Source organism: Panulirus ornatus, chromosome 56, assembly GCF_036320965.1.
Source record: "Panulirus ornatus isolate Po-2019 chromosome 56, ASM3632096v1, whole genome shotgun sequence".
Lineage (NCBI taxonomy): Eukaryota > Metazoa > Arthropoda > Malacostraca > Decapoda > Palinuridae > Panulirus > Panulirus ornatus.
In genome coordinates this window covers 13,660,320-13,685,046 of record NC_092279.1, presented here as the reverse complement: position 1 = coordinate 13,685,046, position 24,727 = coordinate 13,660,320, and the positions used below count along the sequence as shown (strand labels likewise).

The 24,727-nt window shown below is 43.1% G+C and overlaps 1 protein-coding gene across 2 annotated transcripts; it reads left to right on the top strand.

Annotated features, from left to right (window-relative positions):
* The first annotated feature begins 13,444 nt into the window (after positions 1 to 13,444).
* LOC139765777 (uncharacterized) lies at positions 13,445 to 23,749 on the top strand. Of its 2 annotated transcripts, none has more exons than XM_071693565.1 (4): positions 13,445 to 13,744; positions 19,277 to 19,528; positions 21,957 to 22,097; positions 22,764 to 23,749. In XM_071693565.1, exons 1-4 carry the CDS (start codon positions 13,666 to 13,668, stop codon positions 22,889 to 22,891), a joined length of 600 nt encoding a protein of 199 aa, XP_071549666.1. In that variant the 5' UTR covers positions 13,445 to 13,665; the 3' UTR covers positions 22,892 to 23,749. The 2 variants fall into 2 exon arrangements, with proteins under 2 accessions (XP_071549666.1, XP_071549665.1); XM_071693564.1 differs by having other exon boundaries at positions 19,277 to 19,567.
* The last annotated feature ends 978 nt before the right edge of the window (positions 23,750 to 24,727 follow it).

Genomic DNA, 24,727 nt, shown 5'->3' with positions numbered 1-24,727 from the left:
GCAGTCTGCCTCATTAGCACACCTTATTGGATTTCAAATACATCTCCATAAGATGTGCGAGGGTTCCGGAGGAGATAATAATGACCAGGACAAAGAGTTATTATTGCTGATAAACTGAGTGACATTTTAACTCGAGCTCAAGCTTCGTCCCTTGCGTGATAAGCGTTACAGCTATAGTTAACTACATACGACCTTGTCTTCTTCTGAGGCCTTTATGTTGCAATGCAGGAGATACATTTATGGATTCACTGTAACACCTCCTTCCTCTGGTACAGCGCAATACCATGCATCTGTACAGTGTTGCTGGAGGAGGCCACCAGACCAATATATCAGGCTCAGTGCAACTGACATACGGAAATGATGCTACCAAGAGAATGTATACCTCATGTGTATGTTAATGGTTGTTCCACACAACACCCAGACGGTACCAGAACGCGTATACTGACGGGTGTAGACACCAGTGCTAATTTGTTATGGTGGATCAAGATGTCGGTCTAACTTAATGATATTTTCGAGGGATGATTAAGTACATAGTAGGTCACCCCTTACTGGGATGGATCCACTTGTCATATCGGCTCTCATATCCTCAACGACGCCTTCCCAGCGATGCCTCAGCTGGCCTTACGAAGAGGAGTGATCGATCTGTATTTTTCGATGAGGCTGACAGCCACTCACAACTTGCTTGCTGGTTTATTGAATGATAGTGATGCGATGCAGCCTCACGACGGCAGACTTGATTAATCAAAAGACTCATAAACCTCTGTAATGATTCTCACTTGGTCACGTTGACACATTCTTGTCCCGACAGAATTTGTCTTTTTTTTTCTACGCATCTCTTTCTCTTTTCTTCTCTCTCTCCCTCCCTCCTCCACCTTCTCTTTCTCCCACCGTTTCGGATAATATCGTTAGGCACTTCCCTTATCTGATCAGACGAGGTCTTCGCTTCGCTCTGCCAACCTAAACTTATTTTGTTCAGGTTGGCATTAAAACAATTACACTGGCTTTGCTTCAGGTAAATGCCAGTGCATTATGATTCACATACGAGCAGTTTAGAACATCGGGTCTTTGGCTCAAGAGATGAATAATGTGTGAAGACTGGTCTTTCCTACAGCAGCCACTTATATTAGTACACATCCTCCTCACAGCAGCTGTCTAAATGAGTACACAACCCCCTCAGGGCAGCTGTTTATGTGAAGGCTCATCCTCCCTAAGGCTACTGTTCAATGGAAGTCATCTGAGTTTGTTAGCGTGACCTCAAAGGATTGAGAAACACTAACCTTCCCTTTAGCGTCTTTCCTATACAAATGCTACGAGTGTTTACCTAAAACAACGGGGGACCTGAGTGTCGAGAGTGTGTCTAACATGTTGCCACATCTCAAGTTTCGGAGAATTAATGATGAGACGAGCTGCCCGCTGGCAAGTATGAGGATCGCATTTCATTACCTGGCTCGAGAAATGCTCAGCACACGACTACTTTACACCGAACACCTGGGACGTCAATACGACATGCTTCTCAAATTCCGTCTCAACACGAGAAAGTAACACACAGAACTCGTAGAGAAGGTCCAGAGGAAGGCAAGGTAAGAAGGTACCAGAGTTCAGAGAACTGAGGAACAGTGAGAGAGTAAAGCCAATATACATCTTTGCCCAAAATGGAAGATAAAAGAATAAGGAGTGAATTGATCATAACCTTCAAGTTCCTAAATCCATTTTGAAAATGTCGACTGTGAATGATTGTTTGAAAGCTGTAATGACACGCCAACCAGAGGCCATAAAACAAGCAGTTAGGCAAGATCTTTTTTTTTTTTTTTTGGAAAAAGATGCAATGGAGTTTCTCGTACAGCATAAGAGCAGCTGGACGAGTGGAATCCTTTCACACCGACTGAGGAAACGGTGAATGAGGACAAGATGCGAAGGTTCAGCCGAGAAAGTCCAAGAGATGGAGGTGGCGAGGCCACCCGATGAGTGTTGAACTCCCTCCCTCTCCCTTACGATACAAATAGGCAGTTACATACGACTCTTGTCGGCCCTGATTCCTGCGCCGTCTCCCTAAGCATGTCCAGAGAGAGAGAGAGAGAGAGAGAGAGAGAGAGAGAGAGAGAGAAGGGGGGGGAGGGAAGGGGGGCAGATGATGCAGAGGGCGTGGTGATATACATAGCACCACACACACACACACACACACACGTGGGCGCCTAGGGCTCTGGTGGCGAGAACCGACCAACTTATGTCGGAAACTCACGCACTGGGTCCCAGCTCTATAATTAATTCGCATTTTACTTCTAATTGCTTGATATGCCTGCTGGGGAAATTTGTCTAAAATTAATCAACAGAAGGGAAAGAGCCGGAACTCTCGGGTTCCCAGACCTCTCTCTCTCTCTCTCTCTCTCTCTCTCTCTCTCTCTGATGGCATTTTCATCAGCTCTCTTGAATCTTGTCCATCAGTATGATGTTGCTGACCTGCTCTACAGGTATCATTTCAGTCACTGCTCCTCTAAGCTGTCTATGCGTGTCTCAGCCACCATGGCCAGGAGCTGGGACACACAGATGTCTGCTGCTTCCTATAGTCTTGGTATGGCGACCAGGCACACGAGGATTGGCCGTTATGATATTTTTTTTCTTCTCTCTCTTTCTCTCTCTCGATCAGTAAAGCTGTGGAATTCTGTTCTACTTTTAGTCTTTCCCCTTTCCCTATAACTTCGCCACCTTCATAAGTCAAGTCTACAAACCCATGAGGAACTCAAGTTTCGCCACCTTCATAAGTCAAGTCTACAAACCCATGAGGAACTCAAGTTTCTCCATCTTCATAAGTCAAGTCTACAAACATGGCGAACTCAAGTCAGTTTCTTGATCATTCTTTTTTCTCATACTCTTCATTCTCCCCTTCACAGCAGAGGTGGCTACATCAGCTACTACATATGTAAAGAAATAAAGTAGTTATGATGTTAAGATATGGTATATATATCCGTGGTTAAGAGACAGGGTGACATGAATGGAGAGGTCTCCCCCCATAACACACAACGGCAAACATCTAAACATACACAAATCCAAGTATTCAGACACACATACAGACACGCATATACATACATACATACACGCATATACATACATACATACACGCATATACATACATACATACACGCATATACATACATACATACACGCATATACATACATACATACACGCATATACATACATACATACACGCATATACATACATACATACACGCATATACATACATACATACACGCATATACATACATACATACACGCATATACATACATACATACACGCATATACATACATACATACACGCATATACATACATACATACACGCATATACATACATACATACACGCATATACATACATACATACACGCATATACATACATACATACACGCATATACATACATACATACACGCATATACATACATACATACACGCATATACATACATACATACACGCATATACATACATACATACACCATCATACTCACATAGGTATAAAGACAAATGCATATATAAATGCATATATTACACATATGTACGTATTCATGAATCAAATACCTTGTGCAAAAGTATTTTTCTTTTTCAAAAGTAAAAGTTTTTACAGCATTTTTCCGAGTTACAGTGCAGATCTATACTTTGGAGGGTTAGTACTCCTAAAGCAAGTCATAAAGCGGATGATGGCCTTAACTTAATTTACAAACTACTTAGCTTAATCATCCTTGATTGGACAAAGGGACTGTAAGAGTTGTCTGTACAATCATAAGACGTGCAATGAGTTTTATGGCAGTTCACTGGTGGTAGTTCTCCTCTGTGTGTGTGTGTGTGTGTGTGTGTGTGTGAGCAGTTCTCAGCTGAAATCTAAAAGTATTCTGTAATTGGTTTTCGTGTCCTGGATAATGCCTTTAGGCAGGAAAACTAATTGCTGTAATCATATTCGTTCTTTATGACAATCAGTATCATCATGAAAACTAAGTATCAACTGCGTAAGTGCTTATTTCCCAACGGTTTCGTAAACAGCAACGGATGCACGAATTCTAATAACGATCTTTTGATACGTTTTCACAATGAGAGTTGATGGATATGATCTGGTTTTAAGTCATTTTGATAAACACTTTTAAAATGATATTTGGTCATTATGATATTCAGTCACAAAGGTATATACCTTTGTGATTGAATATCACAAACTTCTGTGAATCACTACCACAATCATGAACCAGTACCATAATCATACACCGCTACCTTTTCATTGACCCGCTAACACGATCATAAACCAGCATCATTCCTCCGAGTCCCTATCACGATTATATGAACCAATACTAACTCCACGAACCACTACCACAGTCAGGATACACCGCCATATTCAAAAACCACAACTATGAACCACGACCATCAACATGAACCATTGCCCCGACCATTATCCAACACCATCTCTATAAACCACTGATCTCGATCATGAACAACTACCACATGAACCACACCTTCTGATACCTTAACTCCTTCAGAGAACCACTTGTCTAATGACGTTTCCATCAGTACCTTATACATTTCTAGCTCTATAGCTTTCACGATAACTCTCGCACACGATTTCGTTGTTCGAGAATGTTACTGGATTTAACAGATGTCATCGGTGAAGGTCAGCCAGCAAGGAGCCTTCCCATACGTCATGATGTATATAGAAACATTATCCTACTTTCCAGAAGAGGATTCTGTGCGAACCTCGATGCCTGTTCCACGCCTCGCGAACCTTGAGTCCACCACGCTTCGCCAACCTTGAATCTCCAAACTTTGTGCGTTATCTGGCTTAAAATCTGTCCCTCCTTGCCACTATTATCTGTCTCACATACCACCTCCTCAACTCCACAAGTTTGATGGACTCTCTAAGTCCCCTGCGGTGAAGACTCACTCGACTCACTCCCAACCTGAGGTCCATCGTTTAAGACACTTCCACACAGATGACCAGGGAAGGGTTTGATATCCTGACGTTTCCTGGTCTTAATAATCTGTCGGAGATTATAGATGGTTTCACGCGACATCACGGGCTTCCTACAATGACCATTAGTCCGCCATTTCGACTGGCATAGTAAACATCGATACATACTACCGTCAGCGAAGGCAAGATATTTGAATAAGATTAAACATGTGAATAACAAAAATCCGTAGCAGATATCTAGTTCACGGAGGTCAGACGACAATATGTTACCTGACATGCAATGCGTATTGGTACAATTCAAATTACACTGGTTTTAGTCTTTATTCAGTGGAAGAGAGGAACGCTTACAGACCTCTGGAAACCTACTGTTTATTTTGTCAGTGGGTGGATGAAAATCGTAGGATCTGTGATAATAAACAGCTGTCTACTGTCTGCAAAGAGTTCGACATTCTCAGAAAATGTACAACGCCCCCAATTTAACCATATGGGTAGCGTACACGAAAAGTGACAATATTTTGACTGGACGCTGTAACTGTTTGGCTAGTTTGGGTGTAGAGCTGTGGCCACGGGGGCGCTCCGCTACCAAAAGTAAGAAAATCCTGGACTGTGCTATTTTAAGTTAGTCTTTAATCGCAAGTCCTAAACAAGTGAAGAAGTCACCAGTGGTATCTGAGCCAACGGCAAGTGGAATCAGGATTTGTTTCTAAGCTGAGAATTTCGTAGTGCAAAAGTTGCTTTATTGCTAATGTGTGATAGTTGCGTATCTAGAACCATGTCAAAAATCAATGTCCAACTGTGCTGATGGAGGCAATAGACGAGTAATAATTTTCTGTCACTTCGGACGAACTTCTGTATCATAATGAAACTATCTCAAAGACCATCATCGTAACCGAAGACGAGCGTGACAATGTTGAATCATCAGGTAAGCAACAGGCTGATGGTGAAGACTGGTTTTGTCTTAAGAGCCTAGCGTCAACAACAAATCCCTGGCAGTCTTAAGACGCGGTTGTTCGTCATGTTGTTCTCAAATCCGAGTAGTTACGTTCTTCGTCTGGTAGTTAATGGAGATTTCGTTCCCGACCAGGTGGCAGGCTAGAGTATTATGGGTAAGCTTATGATGTCAAAGGGGTACTATGTACTGAATACCTCAGCGTATCCCAGACCATTAGGCCCACTCCGGCAACACACTACAAGCGTTTCTCTCAGTCGTACTTTAAGCTACACAAAGTCGCCTTAGTATGATCCTCAGATCTCAAACTCCTGGAAGCATCATTTAATCCACGGCACCTCTACCTCCAGCTTCCTCTTCTAAAACGCTATTATCAATACTTGAAAAGATTACTAACTTTCCTCCGATGAGTCATCTCTTTCTCTCATGATCGCGTAGCTCGCGTTACTGCCCGGGGACTGGAAGGTATATATCCACTCTTCCTGTAACACAGTCTCCCCTTCGTAGTCAAATTTCTATCATTCCTGTTGTAAAGTCATACGGGCAAGGGATTCGGCGTATCGTAACTGGAAAACACTGTCATCCTTCGGTTCACATTAGGCGAAGACATTGCGAATATATATTTCGTGAAACGAAGAGTTCCTCTATCCAGGAGGTGTGATACAACTTCCCCTCTTCGTCCACTGATACATCTTTCTGTTCTTTAGCCAAAAGTATCCCTCAGGATGCTTCTTTTTACCATCTCTTTTTGTACAGCTTAGAAAATATTTCTGTTTCCGGGCATCAATAAGGCTTTCGAACCAGAGGGCATCTCTCCTCGAGCGTTGGCGGAGTGTGCTTCTGAAAGTGCTCACGTGCTTGCTCGCCTCCTTGACTCTGTGTAGAAATCCAACCTTCTCTTCTTCTTAGATCCATGCATGGATACAGCCTCTCCAGAGGAAGTGTGACGGTTCAAAATCCTTCCAGTTATCGAATCACTGCTTAGACTTCACCTATATTCAAATTTTTGACTCTCTCTCTCTCCTCAGTTCCCATATCCCCAAACATCTTGAATCTCACAGTCTTTGAACTCCAAACCCTTTCTCTGCTCGCTCCCACACACACCCTTGCTCACCACCACCACCACGAGCTCCCACCTTGATCACTACTCCCTCCTCCCTCCCTGGAAACCACATCCTTCCTCACCGCCACAGGCAAGGGAGGAAGAAGGGAGAGGAAGCGAGCAGATGAACAATTGAGAGGATGTAAGGATAACTAATGCAGAATGTTCCTCAGTGATCTGGGCTGCTGTTCGTTGGACAACCACGATTAACTTTCCCTTGTACTACGCCTTTCACAAGCCGACGAATGAATATTGAGTCCCGGATGGCTCGAGCTTTGTACTCCCAGCTCCGGTAATGAGGAGGACTTGTCTCATTAGGGTCATACGAGAGGGTTATTCATGGGGCCCTGGGGGAGATTACTCCTATAAAGGCCATCGTAGATGAGAACAGTCTGCCTTCTTTGCATATTCATGTGCATCCCTTGCCATCACTTGGCTCCTGATGGTTTACAGATTAACTTATCTTCTATGTATAACAGATATTCAACAGGCAGGCAACGTCGTCTGAGAGTTCCCCTAATGTCAAAAGTTAACGACAATATGTTCTCAAGGCTGCTGGTATAGAGGGCAACACTATGTAAAAGGACAAAGGTTGTTTCCCATTTTGTCAACGTCTCATACACCATTTCTATCCTCGTGAAAAAGTGGATGATAAAAGTGGAAGAGGAGAGAAAAAAAGGGGGAAATTCGCCTTTCTGAACGATACTGTTCCATATGCGTATCGAAGCTGCTTCAGACACATCGACTCGTAAGGTTCTGTGCTCTTGGCTGTTTAAATGAACGTTAGTGTTTGCTTAAGTAACGTCTTGTGTTGATACGTTAACTCGAACTATGCCCAAGTAAAGTTATTAACTATTCCATTATGCTTTTCGAAACTATCGGTCAATAAAGGCATTATTCCTCAGATATGTCGAAACTTGAGAAGAAAATGTTTAAGATTTCAAAAGGCTTTTAGTATTCTATAACCACGAAACCACAAGACCACAAGAATATTTACTAACACGTTGTCAGATGTACTACGACCTGTCTCCAACAGCGATGGTCATTTTCGTGGAGAAGCAAGCGACTATTGCGTACACTCTGCTTTGACCTGCATACTGTATGATGATGATGTTTAACTTATCAACAATACGTCTGTCCATAACAGTTGTGATATGGACGAGGTGTAAGTTATGACAGATTTTCGTCCTCTGGTCACGAAGGTATGACATCAAAACTTAGAGAAGCATCAGATTAAAATCTTTATGATCGTGGATCCCTCACTTGGGAAATCTCTCCTCTTCCTCGGGCGCTTACCTAGACGACCTTGGCTTTGCTCAAGTTACTCTTGTGAAACTTGGAGACACGACTACCACAGGAACGCAGGCCACTGTGAGTTCTTCCTACCTAGAGAAATGCTTGAAGGATATACCATATATCATCTCTCCAATCTAAAGGTAGTAATAAATTAATCAGGTATTTTAGGTTCAGAGCAAAGAGGACCACAGAAATATCATCATGCCACTTCGGGGACAACATGCAGACTTCGAGGATAACGTCTACACTTCGGGGACAACATCTACACTTCGAGGACAACATCTACATTTCGAGGACAACATCTACACTTCGAGGACAACATCTACACTTCAGGGACAACATCTACACTTCGAGGACAACATGTACACTTCGGGGACAACATCTACACTTCGAGGACAACATCTACATTTCGAGGACAACATCTACACTTCGAGGATAACATCTACAATTCGGGGACAACATCTACGACGTTTTGTATCACATACAAATACGTTGGTCCATTTCTCGTGTCAAAATATTGATATCATCTTCAAGTATTCAACAAGATCTAATACATGATATAGTTTTTTGTTATCATTTGACTAATGTGATATAAAGGGAAAAATATTGCTAAGCCAGACAAGAACTAACACACATCACTTAAAAACTGTGTCGAGACAACTCAGATGTTGCCGATGATGATAACAGCGAACGCCAATACCTGCGATACATCATTCTCTCAGGGAAAATATATGGAAGAGACGGGAAAATGTACGGTAGAAAACGGGGGACATACTGATACTGAACCTGACACTCGATAAAGAATTTCAGGACATAAATGAAGGGGCTCTCCGCGTCGTCAGACCTCACTACCGCCAGAAGTGTTTTGGATCAGCGGGAGAATATACCGCAGGTGTTCCTCCCTTCAGGGGTTAAGGTCAGATGGGCGGTGGGACGGAGCACGGTCTAGGGTCGGGGGTGGGTCTGACATCAGGGTGTCGTGGGAGGATATGACAGCTCGCACACGCCTTTAGGTAGACAACACATAAAGTCACCCTTGGTGAGATGAGATCCACTTCATCTCTCCCTTCTTCGCTATTCCTCTCTCTCTCTCTCTCTCTCTCTCTCTCTCTCTCTCTCTCTCTCTCTCTCTCTCTCTCTCTCTCTCTCTCTCTTCCCGTGTGTGTTTGCAGTCTTGCAGCTTCGACCCCCCACCAGACGATCTGGTAATCAGATTCCTTAAAAAGAAACGTATTATTGGAACAACAGATTAATAAGTTTACGTAAAGCGCGAGGATAAGCAGGAGGCAGAAGGCTGTTTAGGAGGTTAAGGTCGGAATAAGCGCACAGTTGTCAGTGCCTCATGACCTTAAAGCAAACTTCAGGTTTAATATCTTCACATGACGGCAAGACAAGACCCCTCGCAACGCAAGCCTTTCCTCAACAATAACATTCGCCTTCAGCAACTCCTAAGATCCTCGGGTCGATGATACTCCTCTACAGTTGACCGTAAGCCACCTCGGTATTTCGGGAGTATTATTCCCCTCACATAGCGTAGCGTGCATGAGCCGCGGGTCGAGGCGGGCCAGGAATATATAACATGAAATTCACCGAAGTAGTAAAGTTGTCGTGCCCCTTCCCCATACACGGTGGGTGGAGGCATGTCACGCTCCCTCCCTCCCTCACCTCTGGGCGCATTTAACTTATTAGAATGATTTCTTTATTCTAAAACTCACCTTTACTGTCAAAGAGAAAAAAGGTTATTAAGTAAACCCTACCACCCAGGTTGCTCTTGGTATAGAAGAATGCATGAAAGATCCGAGATTGACGTCATACGACTAACGACCAACCTGATATGTATATGACCGCCAATCACCACCACTGCTATACTAGTAACTGCTGCACAAAATCTAATGGCAATCTAGGACACTAACAATTCAGAGTAAGTGGTACACAAATTACATTTCAGGGTCCGTCAGTGCCATGCGAAATGAACGTTATGCAAAATAAGTGACATGCAAATTCTAACTTTTTAAAGGAATATATTGACAAAGTAACCAACTCACATGCCATGACGCAGCTGAGGCAATCGCGTGACCAGGGGTAATAACTACCCGGATCATCGTTATGCAAAATAACTGCCCAAAAAAGAAAGAAAAAAAAACTCCCGGAGATTCATACATTCACTCATGACTGTCGTGTGTACAATGAGTCTCATGTAAGATGAGTGTCAGATGAATCTAATATTAACCTCTCATGCCCAAGATTTTCCTCTGTGCATCACCAAGCAAATGGAAAACTGCTTGTGCAAGTGGTCCTATACAGGTTTAGGGTTCATACAGACAAGCACCATTATCCTGGATTAACTGGAAAATGTCAGGTTACGACTGGAGAGAAAAATATTATAATAATTATAGAGTCACACGCGGACAGCGACACCTGACCTGCTTTACTTGCCTTATGTAAACATGGTAACTTGACAATGCTCCTCCTGTGCAAAAACGCTGGGGTTAAGAGACTTGAATCTGTGTTTCAAAACAGGTTTAAAAACGAATAGTTTTTTGTGTTAGCTGATACGGGATCGGTAAATGAATGCCTTTGTAAAGGCTATCTCATTAACGCTATATATATATATATATATATATATATATATATATATATATATATATATATATATATATGCCTAAGCCAGGTCCCCGATTTATCAACCAACCCCTCAGGGAGATAAACAGCTGGGTTGACTGTGGACCGAATACCGAAACCAGGAATCGAACTTATGCACTAGAGCCTGAGCGACCCGTGAGTGCGTCACGGACGGCAACACAAATCCGCCATAATACGGAGGTGGGTAATCTGTGGTACATCTTACACCTTTAGAATGAAATGTATCATCCGGAGTCGACCTCTGTCTCGAAGCTTCTCAATTAGACTTCTAATTCCCTCTCTCGGCCCCTTCCCGTTAGGTCCCCACATCAACACGCCTCTCCAGGTGTGAGTCTTGCATCAAGTTGAAGGGAAAGTTTGGAAAGTCGAACACAACGTCATGGGGAAAGAAAAAGGATGTTTCGTGTGTGTGTGTGTGTGTGTGTGTGTGTGTGTGTGTGTGTGTGTGTGTGTGTGTGTGTTGATCCCTCGTCCTGCCTAGAATGCACAGAAAATCCTGCATGATATAAATGAACACGTGACATAAACTAAATAAAGGTGAAATTTTTCAAAACATGGGTGGACATAGGAATGTCATTTAGAGAGAGAGAGAGAGAGAGAGAGAGAGAGAGAGAGAGAGAGAGAGAGAGAGAGAGAGAGAGAGAGAGAGAGAGAGAGAGAGAGACTGTGAAAAGAAAAGGAGAGACGAAAGGTGATATATTATACAAACGAGATTATCCAGTAGTGGAGGAAGATTGAATTACGACCAATTGCATCACAGGGGCTGCTGGAGCAGGCGAGGACAGAGCTTCGATGGAGACGATAGTATAGAGAGCATTTTACCTCCGATAAGCCATCACGACACAGGTTCTAATACCCTTTTTATACACATACTTGATGCTATTTTGTCACTTCCACTTAGCCTTCAGAACACAGTTCTCAAAGTCTCAAAGCTTATCGTAGTCAGTCGGGTTAGAAACGAAAATTTAATTGCAACATGGCTAAAGTGATCACCTTTTGTCTCTGGGATTAATGTACCGTTAAATTCTCTACCCCCCATCGTTAGCAAAGATGATACTAATAGGAATAACTCACGAATGAATGAATTTGCAGTCAAACTGTCTAGTATTTTTTCCAGATGTATTTGACATTCACTCGAAACGTCACGCAATATCTGTGAAGAGACGAATGAACTACATCCCACAACTATAGTTTCCTTATGATGAAAGTGGCTCGAGATGTCATACCAAACTTGAGATGTTGGAATCCACTTTTATAATAACTTCAAGCTTAATTAAGTCCTCTTAATCGCCTTCTACGACACGCAGGAGGCACAAAACTCCATCCTAACAAGTCACAGGCATCACGTACGGCACACGTAAGATATTCACTCCCCACACCACAAACATGAACACAAAGAATATAAGCGAAATGTTCTTAAAACCTTTACCAGTACCAGATTTTTGACAAGAGAAAGAAACCCTTAGTATCCTCTACAAACAAATCATCTGTTCCATGTTAAACTACGCCACATCTGCCTCGTCATCCAACAGACAACTGCAAACCACACAACAGAGCACACAGAACAATCACCGGCTGATTTAGAACCACAAACTCTTAACACCTACAGAACGAAACAAAAAATACTTCAGATACAATCTCATCTCAATATCATCGGCACTCAGTTCCATACAAAAGCACCCGACCCCCCCACACACCCAAGCAATTTCAGAACCAACTACCAACCTTCGACACTGACAAAACATATGTAGACCGTAATGACTCGGGAAGCATCAAACAACTGCCCCTTCCAACCTTGTCTTAAAACACCAGCCTACCAAATGTAAAACTGAATGAAAAATACACTCCCCAGGCATGCACGAGTTACACTTTTTCGTCTGCATTTAGGATTCCACGCCACTCCTCTCACTATCACGAAGGTCATACAGCTTCACCTCACTCACCTCACCATCACGGGGGCCATACAGCTTCCCTCACTCACCTCACCATCATAGGAGAAACTGATAATGACTTTTGACTCTGTTGTTTGGCTTCTTGTTGGATTTTCACTTGCGTCCTCCGCCTACGCCGGGCTGGTAGGACTCACACCGACGCGATCAAAAGATAACAGATTTGGCCATAACGTTTTGTCGCTTCCCAAAAACTTGCGTGACCTAGACACCTCCGCCCACGGCCGTCTCCGCCAATCATACACGTCTTGGTTGCTGACGTCACTCCACAGTTGTGGCCAGCCTGGAAAATGTCGACAGGCATTAAAAAAAAAAAGTAATCGTGAAAAGTCTATCTACTTTCGCACTGTCCACTATGATAACTGTCAATATGTAATTAACGATTTGGTAATCATCCGATGTCCCCCATGTTAACCCCACAGAAATGAAATAGCAGACATTTTCTTTAAGTAAGTGTGATATCAAACGTTTGGCTGAAGTCCTCCCACGTTGGGACGGAGGACAAGCGGGATCTCGGAGGCAGGAGGTATATAAAGGCGTCCACCGTCCGAGCAACTCACACGTTCGCCACCCACCAGTAGGAGAGGAACCCAACTCGCTGCTTAAGCCGCCCACCACGCAGGACTCTCCATCCTTATTGATAAACCCAGGATAACATCGGAGGAGACAAGCTCGCCTGACGTAGGAGGAAGACCCCGTTGGGTTTGGAAAAACCCCCGAAGTCCTCACAGACACAACGACCCTCCTGCTGCCAAGAGGGAACTGAGAACGTCTTGCTGGCTATGGTCGCCGCCATCCACTCGCTTCTCTTCCTGCTGCCGCTTTTCATTAATGCTGTTCTCTCTCTGCCACTTCTTTCAGGTACGTTAGTGAGCTGGATATTGCTTTGTTGTTCGGTAATAGAACTCCCTCCCCCCCCAATCTCATAACGAAGTGTGTCACTTTCCAACGCAATCTGGTATCACTTGGACGCTGTGCTGGGTGCGTTCGGATAATGTTTACACCCAAAAACACAATCGTCTTCAAAACGCACCATTCAAACTGTGTTCTTCAATAACAGTATCCATACTCAACGCACTCCTGGTCGTACACCCTAGGGTTGTGCCAAACGCACTCTTCTCAACATAACACAGAGTTAATCGTTACGTGACGCACTCATTACGTCACACTTGTGCCAAATAACATTTTCTTGTCACATAACCCATGTAGGGGTCGCTTAATACGCTTATGTATTGCCCAACACACTCAGGAATCACTCGTTGCACTTTAGTATGACTTCATGTCACCCTGTGTCGCTCATCACCAGATGATCTTTCAACGCACGCACTCAGATATTAATCACTCCGTCCTCGTACTTACTCCCCACACTCTTCTTCTCAAAAACAATTGGATGCTGTTACTCATCACACCTTCGCCTTACTCATTACTCTGTCACATTATTTGGCATACCCATGTATTTCAACGCACCCTTTGCGCTGCTCGGCGCACCCTAGCATTGTTTAACGCACCCTGCGATTTACAGTTCTTCAGCTGTAAATGAATGTCAGGATCACTTACAAGACTTTTACAACCCTTCACATGGAAACACTTTTGTGTTACGTTGTGTGTGTGTGTGTGTGTGTGTGTGTGTGCTGTGTACGTATTCGTGGCGTTACGCACATGTTGACTGTTAGGTACGTATTTTTGTTATAAACGTGTTCAGTGTTAAGGACGTGTTCACGGTGTTATTTCATGTTTCCTGCCACGTGCATGTTATTGGCGTCTTGAACGTGTTCAGCGTAAAGAATGTGTTCATAGTTATGCACGTTCAGTGTTATATAGGTGTTCATAGAGTTATGAACGTATCTTGATGTTAAATGTATTCACCCATACATACGTGTTCAGGTATATGTTCAGTGTTATGTAAGTGTTCAATGTTATGTGCATGTTTAGTGATTTGTGCTTTATGTTCATCATCACAGGGTTCATAATATCATGAACTTCAACATCAGGTACGAGTTCAGCTGTATGTTCATACTCAGCGCTGTGTGCTAGCGTGAACATATATACGTGATGTGAAATCGACAAGTATTTGTTCACAATGTTATTGGGAAAAGTCCAGTAATACGCGTTCATTGTGTATTCAAAATGTTCCGTACTTGTTCAAAATGTTTCGTGCTTAATTAGTGACATGTGTACATTACAGTGCTTTGAATATGAGTCCATCGCATGACCTACGTGTTTATTACTTTTGTACATATACCATCGAGATGTTTTGTACGTGTTCTTCCGTAAACCAAGCTATGTACGTGTTTATACGCATCTGTACGTGTTCACAGTAATGCATGAATGATTCCTGATGGAGAACAGTTCGTTGTCATACGCATGTTCATTGTGTTATAGATCCGTTCAACGTCATGTACCAATTAGTAAGTGTTCAGTGTATAATAGGCCTGTTCAGTTTTATATGCGTGTTAGGATGCGTTCAATGTACTAATAATTGTGTTCAAGTATAGTATGCATGTCTTTGAAGTATAGTTCATGTTTTGTTCAGTATTATGTAAGTGCTCAGCATATGTTCACCGTGTTATAGAGATGTTCAGTGCTCCGCCTGTCTTGCACTTAATGACTATAACATCCCTAGCTGGAAGCATGTTAATTATCATTTATTTTACGTTCCTGTTAACAAAATTACAACGATGATTCTCGGAACACGGAGCCATGTAATCAAATCTTATGTAGAGAGACCCGGAGGGTGTATTAAATTCTATATAAACTTATACAGAAAGCCGGGGGGTATTAGAATTTTTATAAACTAAAAAAAAAGTGTTATATAAACTATAGAGAGACCAATATGTTATGAAATGGACAACCAAAGGGTATTGAATTCTATATAAATCATATAGATAACAAGATGGGTCTCTGTACTACTATAAGTATTACTGAGTGTCTTTATCAATTTGATATATAGAGAGATACCTGCGTCGACAGTAATCTTACATAATGCTAACATTTAGCATTCAATCCCATCGACCAAGCTGCCGGAAGTAATCGTGACTGAAAACTTTATTCTCTGGTATTGTTGATTCCACCTGATAAAGCATTTATTTGTAACATTCATCCAGGGAGGAACCGAGAGGGCAGACTTCATTCTTTGCTTGATCACACCCAACGTTCAGTAATGTTCTACCCCACTACTTTATAACTGTTTCACGAAACTTTATTTCTGTTCCTCTGGCTCCACAACTGTAAGGTTGAACCTGCCGCCATCTGTTCCTTGAGCGAGGCAAGTTCCACGCGCTGGTTATTCCCAGAAGAAATTGATAAATTTGCGCTCGTATATAAAATCAATCTGAAGATTATAATTTGTCAAAGTGCGTGAAAATATTTGAAACGGGTCGACGGCAGTTAATTCATAGACTTAAAATCAATACTAAATTGACAAAATGGTCGAGAATAAATGGATAAGTGTCCGGGGAGATATACGCAAGAGGGATGATGGGAGCAGAGAGGAGAGAATATGAGGGTGAAGGATTGGGAGGGATGAGATACGAGGAAGGTGGAGATTAGGAGGAATCTGTGACTAGCGGGTGAGGGGGAAGGCAGACGAAGCAGTGCTCCCCTACCTCTCTCAGGGGAGGACGAAGTCATCGTCCGTATCTCTCAGGAGAGTACGAAGCCGTCCCTCATACCTCTCTCAGGAGGAGAGGTTCCCCCCCCCCCCCCGATCTTTTTCAAGCCAGCTAGAAATGACAGACATGGGGGTTACCTGAGGTGACGGCAGTTATGCAAATTGATCAAGGGTTAGGAGCGTGGAGGGGCGGGAGGTTTGGGCGCAAAGGACATCAGTAAAGGACACGTGCGACACGAGGGATAACAACATTACTCGCCTTGATAAAGGAGACAGCGAATGTGTCTGTAACATGGCGACCTCAAATCGAGGCGTTTATAATGGTATTTGGTAAGGCTGGCTTTCGTGAGCTGCCCTGTAACGGCGCGTCGAGTCGTTCGCAGCGTTTGTGGCAGCGTCTACAGTCGTCGTAGTGATGACTCTGGGAAGTCATGATAGTTGTAGTAGTTGTAGTGGCAGTGGTGGCGCTAGTGGTGCCAGCAATAGCGGTGGTAAGGGCGTTCGTATGGGTGATGGCGGTGATGGTGGTGGAAGTGTGGTACAGCGGCAGCGAGGACGCGTATGGTAGTGGCATCAGTGGGTAGTTAGAGGCGCTGGTAGTGGCGCTGGCTGCAGCAACAGCACACCAATAACTACGTCAAGACGGACGAAAAACAAAATTCCTTCGAGAAAAATTTTAAATGAATGAATAATCTTCAAATAAAAAGAATAAAAATCATATTTCTTCTGAGAATGGCCCTCGAATATCACTGCGAGCAACACAAGTGGCGATTTATATGCTAATTCGCTCCTTGTCAAAAAGCGTTCGCCATCATATCCGCAGTGATCTCCAAGCGTATAACCTCAGCCATAAGCCTAATACAATATACAACATAAACAAACTGAAGAAACCTAGCGGCCCCTTCCCTCCACCCTCACTGTCATCGTTAATATAAACATCAAATGGTTTAAACTAGGAAAGAAAATGAGGCATATGGAGCGCTCTTACCTCATATATAAGGATGGAGGATGACCGTAGTGGCACGAGTCGAAAATGGTCCACAGCTTAGATGGGTGACAGTTCACACAGCCACTGGTTGGTAGGATGGGTAACTTAACCTAGACAATGGTTCCAATCATGTTTTCACTACTCGTTAAAATGTTCAACGTAGCGTCCTGGTCAGGTATTCCACTAGAAGATCCGACTCTATACATGAAGCACGAGTGAATAATCAGTAGATACCGTGTGTTATATTCTGATAATGAATGAAATACGGTACTTAGCTGAAATAAAACTATTTTGTTTTGTTTCTGTAGTTTAAGACAGCCATATTTTCCGAGTATTCTTTCTTTGTCGTATATCTAGCTATGAAATATCTATACATACCTTTTTTACTGAAATGTTCACGTATGTTTTGCTAACAAACACCGGAAAGTTTTCAACATAACACATAGCAGGCGATAGGAATATGAACGTATCTGATAGTTCCATTCATGGAAGTTCCTTCACCAATTTAGTAGTGCCCAACACTTTCCTATCTTGGTAGTAACACTGCGAAATAAGAAGAGCAGGCGTACCAAAAATGACGACACCAAGGAGAATATATGTGTCATAACGCTTCGTCCTGAGTTTCAAAAAGTAAAGCACGACAAGTGTGGCAATACTTTTTTTTGTTGTTGACTGTAGTAACACCACATGTTGCACTAGTCCCTGCCTTCTAATTCATCATAGTAAATACTTTATTACGTGTGTGGTTCCATCTTTATCTTGGTCATTTCTGTATGAGCCCATAGCCTGTTATATACGTGATGGGTCTTGCATCATCCACCAACAACCCCTCGCATTATTAGTAATAAGTGCTCAACGAACCGCGTGCCTCACGCCTCCCTGTGATGGATATTGCTTCATCCATTATTGTTCTTAGTGAATGGGGCATAGGACCTCTGTCCTTCATCTGACTGATCTATGAATGTGTCTGTTTATGGCAGATGTTGCACCAGGTCACTGCCCTTTAATGGTGGATCCTTCAGTGATCCCTCGTTTCATGTGGTAATGGTTGAGATTAGAGATAAGGTATTGTTACGGGCAATATCTCAATGTGTCAGAGACCGTAGCTTCTGTACAGAAGAATGACTACCTTTTGGAGTGGAGTAGCATCTAAAAATCATTGTTGTTAGTCAATGAAATTCAAACGATTCGACAAAAAAGGTGTGAACGATTAGGAAAAATATGGGGTTCATCGTGGGCAAATATCCAAAACAATTTAAAGGTCATTAATTCTTTCCCTAAGTTAAATACAGTGTAAGGAAAAGCTACTTAATTAACTTATGATTTTCTTGTTTAAATGTGAGAAATGATTTCTTTTTATCTAGGAGATTATAGGTTTACAATTACTCCCAAAATGTATCAAATTTCTCTCACGGATATTCCTTTTTGCTATGGTGTATGCAAGTTCATTTTTGAGTAGTCTGGATTTTTGATGGAACATATGAACTCTTATTCCTAACGGTTTGCGATGAGAATGCAAACTTTTTTGAGTGATTTATAACAAGTGTTTCATAGCAGTCATGTGATATGGCCACAAATACAACAGCTGATACACTACTGTACCACATCGCTCTCCCTCCTAGAGATCTTTTATAATCATTCCTTTCTGCAAATTCAACTGCTTTCAAAATCTATGTCTTTTTAGCATATCCCACTTTCATTAATGAATTGCTAGACTGTAAAATGCTTTGAAAATTCACATAAAAGACTTACCGCATGAGGGAAATATTGATTTTTTTTTTTTTTCATACGCCAGACAACACCGAACTCAACAGAGGCGCCGGGACCCTGACTATGCAGTCGCCCTTGGCCGCCTTCGACGACGATAATCTCCAGACGTTGTACTGGTTGTGGGCACTACATGGAGGCGGAACCGGTACCTCTGCTGCTCAACCATCGTCCCGTGACGCCTTGAGTGAGCGCCAACGGCCCCAGTTACGCTTCCAACCCCAACGCGACCTACCGGTTGCCAAGCGCACCGATGGAAAGATTCCAACGATGGGCCTCGGTAAGAGGTCGTCTACGTACGTCCCGTATTTTAGTGTAGGTTAGTGAAAAGTAGGTTAGTGAAAGTAGCTACATAGTGGTCCTAGCTACCTGGGGCACTGTGGATGGCACACACGCCCACCCCAACTTCAACACAGTGTGATACATTTTCTCAAAGGGGTAAAATACTCGTGCATATCAAAGTGCACAATAGTATAATACAGCAATACGCATTCCCACACAAACGTTCACACCCTCTCAACATAAAAGATGAGAGCCCTAACCAGTACGTCAGGGTTACAGTTCACACGCCTACACTGTATAACAACCTCATCAAAAAAAAGTATGCGCAGTTGCACACACTATGTGTGTGTGATTACCTACTTGAAGGAAATCTACACTCTGGGCCCAAGCTCTTGAACTTTTTCTGTCATTCATCTTAAACATTTGTACATTTTCAGCTTTCACTTTATTCCACTCATCCACTGCTCTTATGATATCTCTTCTTGATTTAATAACTTTCTTGTTATGACCTCTGGGTGTTGTATCTTTGCAACTTTCAAAGACCTGTTTACTATCTCATCATCACATTGGTTTAAAAATCAAGTTAATCCTTACTCTTCTCTCTTCCATAGTGGACAAATTTATGGTATCTAACCTCTCACTGAAATTCAACTCTCTTAATTCTGGTACCATCTTTGTTGACCTCCTCTAGACTCTCTCTGTTTCTTTAAGTATGAAGTCAAGTCCCTCTGGCAAGTCCTTTACATATATCAAAAAGAGCAGTGGTTCCAGGACCGGGCCCTGCGGCACGCCACTGGTGACCTCGGCTCATTTCGGGAAGGCTCCTCTGACAGGTGTCCTTCGTTCTCTTTTACGGAGGTGATTTTCTATTCATCGAGAGAGTTTTCCCCTTACTCCTGCCCATAGATTCAGTGTGTTCTCCAAACTTACATGAGGCACATTGTCAAATGCTTTCCGTAAATCCAGATATACACGATCTACCCATATGGAAAACATATGGGCTTCAAGTTTAATCTCCAGAACAAGGCTAAAAGACTTTAAAAGTGCTAACCATATGGCGATTAACAGAAGAGACTAGAAAGACTACGAGCGTTAGTGAAATGATTGCTAAAAGAGTTAGGTCTATTGGAGAGGCAAAGGTTGTGGGAGACACCTGTAATGCTTCTGCCTGAACCCTCTCTCACGTTGGCAGCAGAGACAGGCGGGACTCTAGTGATTCTTCGCACCCCATTTCGGAAACAGAGGGCCATAAGAGTGTTGGACTCTTCTGTATTGATATTCAAAGATTTATAACGAGAAGAGAAAAAGGGAAAAGAACGTGAATATACGAAGCGAAAACCAGGACGAACTGTGTTTTGTGCACGTAGGAGGATGGTGTTGAGACTAGCTTAGTAGATTAGTTCTATTGAGACAGAAAATAAGACGAAAAGTCTAAACAGCGAGTGTTAGATGGTTCCGGGCATTACTTCACTGCTCTAGAGTCAAGAGGATAGTACTTCCCTGGGTGACTGACGTCCACAGCCTACTGACACGGAGGGTGTGATGTGGTTCCGAGCATCACCTCAACATTCCTAAATCGAAGAGGTAATACTACCCTCCACCATTCCAACACACTCTACCATCCCACACATTCAACTATCCCAAAACACTCTACCATCCCTATACACCCCACCATTCCAACATACTTTACCATCCCCACACACCCTATCACCTCCAAACACTACCATCCTTAGAAACTTTACCCCCTACCACTTCCAAACACCACAACTCCCATACACTGCCGCTTTCAAACAATCCAATACCCCGAGACACACTCAACCACGTCCAAATACCCGACCATCTGCACACGCCCTTTCGTCCCGAATTACTGTCTACATTCACAAACTTGCCATCTGTGTGCACTCGTCACCACATCGCCATCTACGTAAGACCCACATACTGTACCGTTTGCATCCTGACCACATTGCCCTCCTGATTACAATGAAAAATCTTTTGCGAATACCTCGGTTTGGTCTGCACTCTAAAAGGAGAGACTTCGATTCTTCAGTCAAGCTTCGACCTTGAACAAGCGCATTCGCCTTTCAGTATATCCATTGTGCTGTTCTTTGTCAGGCAACAATGGTAATTTATGAAGTGGCTGAGTGTGTGGTTTAGGCTTTACCTCCGTTTTCTATGTGTTACATTTTCTTGTTATGGGCAAAGAATTTAACACTCGCGTTGCTCTGTCTCTTACAAGTGCCTATCAAACTTTCTCATGTACTATCCTGATTGTTCCTTCATTATGTGTGTGTGTGTGTGTGTGTGTTTTACGTATATATTCCAGTCATTGTATTATATGACAATGAATAAATGAATGTATAGGAATGTCCTCAGTGGACAGAGATAAGGCCTTTACCACGCGATATAATTATGTACTCCTCTTGCAGGGGTGCTCTCCAACATGCGCAAGTTTTTCAACGAGTTGCGCACTAACCTGGACAGTGTGGAAGAGGTGGCGGCACTCAGTCAGGAGCAGGGAGGACCCCTGGACGCCGCAGACTTCCTGGCTCTCCTGGCTAAGCATGGGGGTGAGTAGACCAGCCTGACTCGCTCCGCTTCGTTCCCCCTGGTATGAGTATTCACCGTTGTTGATCGGTCCAATTGCACTCGTGGCCAATCATAAGGGCGAGTGGACCACTGTCGCCCAGTTGGTTCTCCTGGTCATGCACCGTGTAGGTTGACGGGTGTTTGTAGGCCAGCCTGACCCACCTCCCACTGTAGTTGGGTCTAACTGGCTATCCTGGCGGAGCACTAGGGAAAGTTGGGTAGCTTTATTCAGTCTTGGTAGGCACCAGACCTGCGATAGTGGTGTCCCAGTGGCTGTACCACAATTTAACGCACCATGCCTGCGTTAGTGGTGTCCCAGTGGCTGTACAACAATTTAACACACCATGCCTGCGTTAGTGGTGTCCCAGTGGCTGTACCACAGTGTAACGCACCCAGCCTAAGTTAGTGGTATCCCAGTGACTGTACCACAATGTAACGCACCACACCTGCGTTAGTGGTGTCCCAGTGGCTGTACCATAAAGAAACGTTCCAGCCTCGATAACACACATCACGCTTCTCTGCTAACTGGTGTTATATTGGTCACCAGAGGTTACCAAAAATGACCTGACCTAATGAACTGGCTTCGACTTGTATGTAACAGTAGACATGTTTGTTATACGAGAGTAATATCGTTTTCTAAATTTCAGCGAAACTGCAGGTGAAGCAAGGCAGTCGCGGAGGTCAGGACCCGCCCAACCCGAGCCACATGCGACGACTCATGTTTGGCTACAATAACGACGACCAGCCCTACGCCCACTCCGGCCTCGGCAAGTAGATGATGGTGTGGCCATGAGGGTCAACGAGACATGGAAGGAGGCCGTGAGGGCCGTGGCCCAGGCTCCCTCCTCACCTCCGGTAGACCTACTGGTAGACGAGGTATAGCTACAGACTATAATCGGGACCGTTACCTTTTTTTAAAAGCTTCTGTCTTACACCGAAGCTTACAATGATGTGTTTTTACGAGAAATAACACACGTTCTGGTGAACACCACAATACATTTGTTCTGGTGGGCACCACAACATAAAGACGTTCTGGTGGTCACCAAAACATAACAAAGACGTTCTGATGGGCACCACAACATAACAAAGACGTTCTGATGGGCACCACAACATAAAGACGTTCTGATGGGCACCACAACATAAAAGACGTTCTGATGGGCACCACAACATAAGAAAGACGTTCTGATAGGCACCACAACATAAAAAAAGACGTTCTGATGGGCACCACAACATAAAAAAGACGTTCTGATGGGCACCACAACATAAAAAAGACGTTCTGATGGGCACCACAACATAAAAAAGACGTTCTGATGGGCACAACAACAAAAAAAAGACTGATGGGCACCACAACACGCTCAACAGAGTTCCGACACTGTTGACATTAATCAACACGATAATTCAGACGTTCAGTGATGTATGAAATTCTAATTGGCTTAACGTGGATGAAATTACACACTGAATTGAATATTATCACATACGAATAAATGGGATACTTTCATGGACTTCAGAGTGTTGGGTCTCGATAATGTAAACCCATCCTGAGTGCTCGCTTAAAAAAATAATACGTATAAGAAACACGCAAGACTTAATTTGATATCAATTAATAAACCGAATGACTTTATAAGAAAATGAACCAACATGTTTGTTTTTATCCTTGTTTCCCCAAAACTGGTAACGTTCATTCTGTGGTAGCTTTTTTGTCCCTCTCGAAGTATCCAAAATAAAAAGACTGGACAAATAGCCCTCCACTTGCAAATAGCTTTTCCTTAATTCCTAACCTTCTGCACACACACATATATATATATATATATATATATATATATATATATATATATATATATATATATATATATATATTCTTTTTTTTCCACGCATGTTCGCCATTCCCACGTCAGCGAGATAGCGCTTGGGTCAAAGAAATGGCTTCGTTTGCTCACAGCCACACCACCTGTCACATACAAAGCAATGAAACCAAAAACAGACCCAAAAGACCTTTCCATGGTCTCACCCGACCTCTTCATATACCTTGGTTCCGTCCTCTGTTAGCACTTCATCACCTGTATACCGCATTGCTCTAATTCACTCAAGCCCTTGCACCCTCTTGAACGTTCAGGGGCAGAGCCATCAAAGCATCTTTCACTCCATCCTTTCCTTCCATTTCCTCCTTGGTCTCCATTTTTTCCTCTTTCCTTCCACCTCATATGAATATCCTCTTAAGTCATCCCTTTCTCGCTCATCCTCTCCATATGTCCAAACCATTTCCACAGCTCTCTCCTACGTATTCTTCTTACTACCACACCTACCTCTTACCCCATTATTTCTTATTCGATCAACCCTCCCCACATCACAATTTGTCTTCAGACATTTCATTTCCAACACATCCCCCTTTCTCTTTACATTTTTACCCCAGACCCAAGTATTGCATCCATGCAGTACCGACAGGACTACTGTATCTACAAATATATGCAACTTCCCCTCAAAGACAGTATCCTGTCTTTCCACATATTCCTCAATGCACCCATGACCTTTGCCATCTAACCAACTCTATGGCTCACTTCAACTTCCATTACTGCCATATCCACTTAGGTATCTAAAGCACTCCATTTCCTTC

Excerpts from the sequence above, each read along its gene's own strand:
- LOC139765777 (XM_071693564.1), top strand. The coding sequence starts at position 13,666 with ATGGTCGCCGCCATCCACTCGCTTCTCTTCCTGCTGCCGCTTTTCATT. Across the intron at positions 13,745-19,276 it reads CTCTCTGCCACTTCTTTCAG|ACAACACCGAACTCAACAGA; the intron begins GTACGTTAGTGA and ends TTCATACGCCAG. Across the intron at positions 22,098-22,763 it reads TCTCCTGGCTAAGCATGGGG|CGAAACTGCAGGTGAAGCAA; the intron begins GTGAGTAGACCA and ends TCTAAATTTCAG.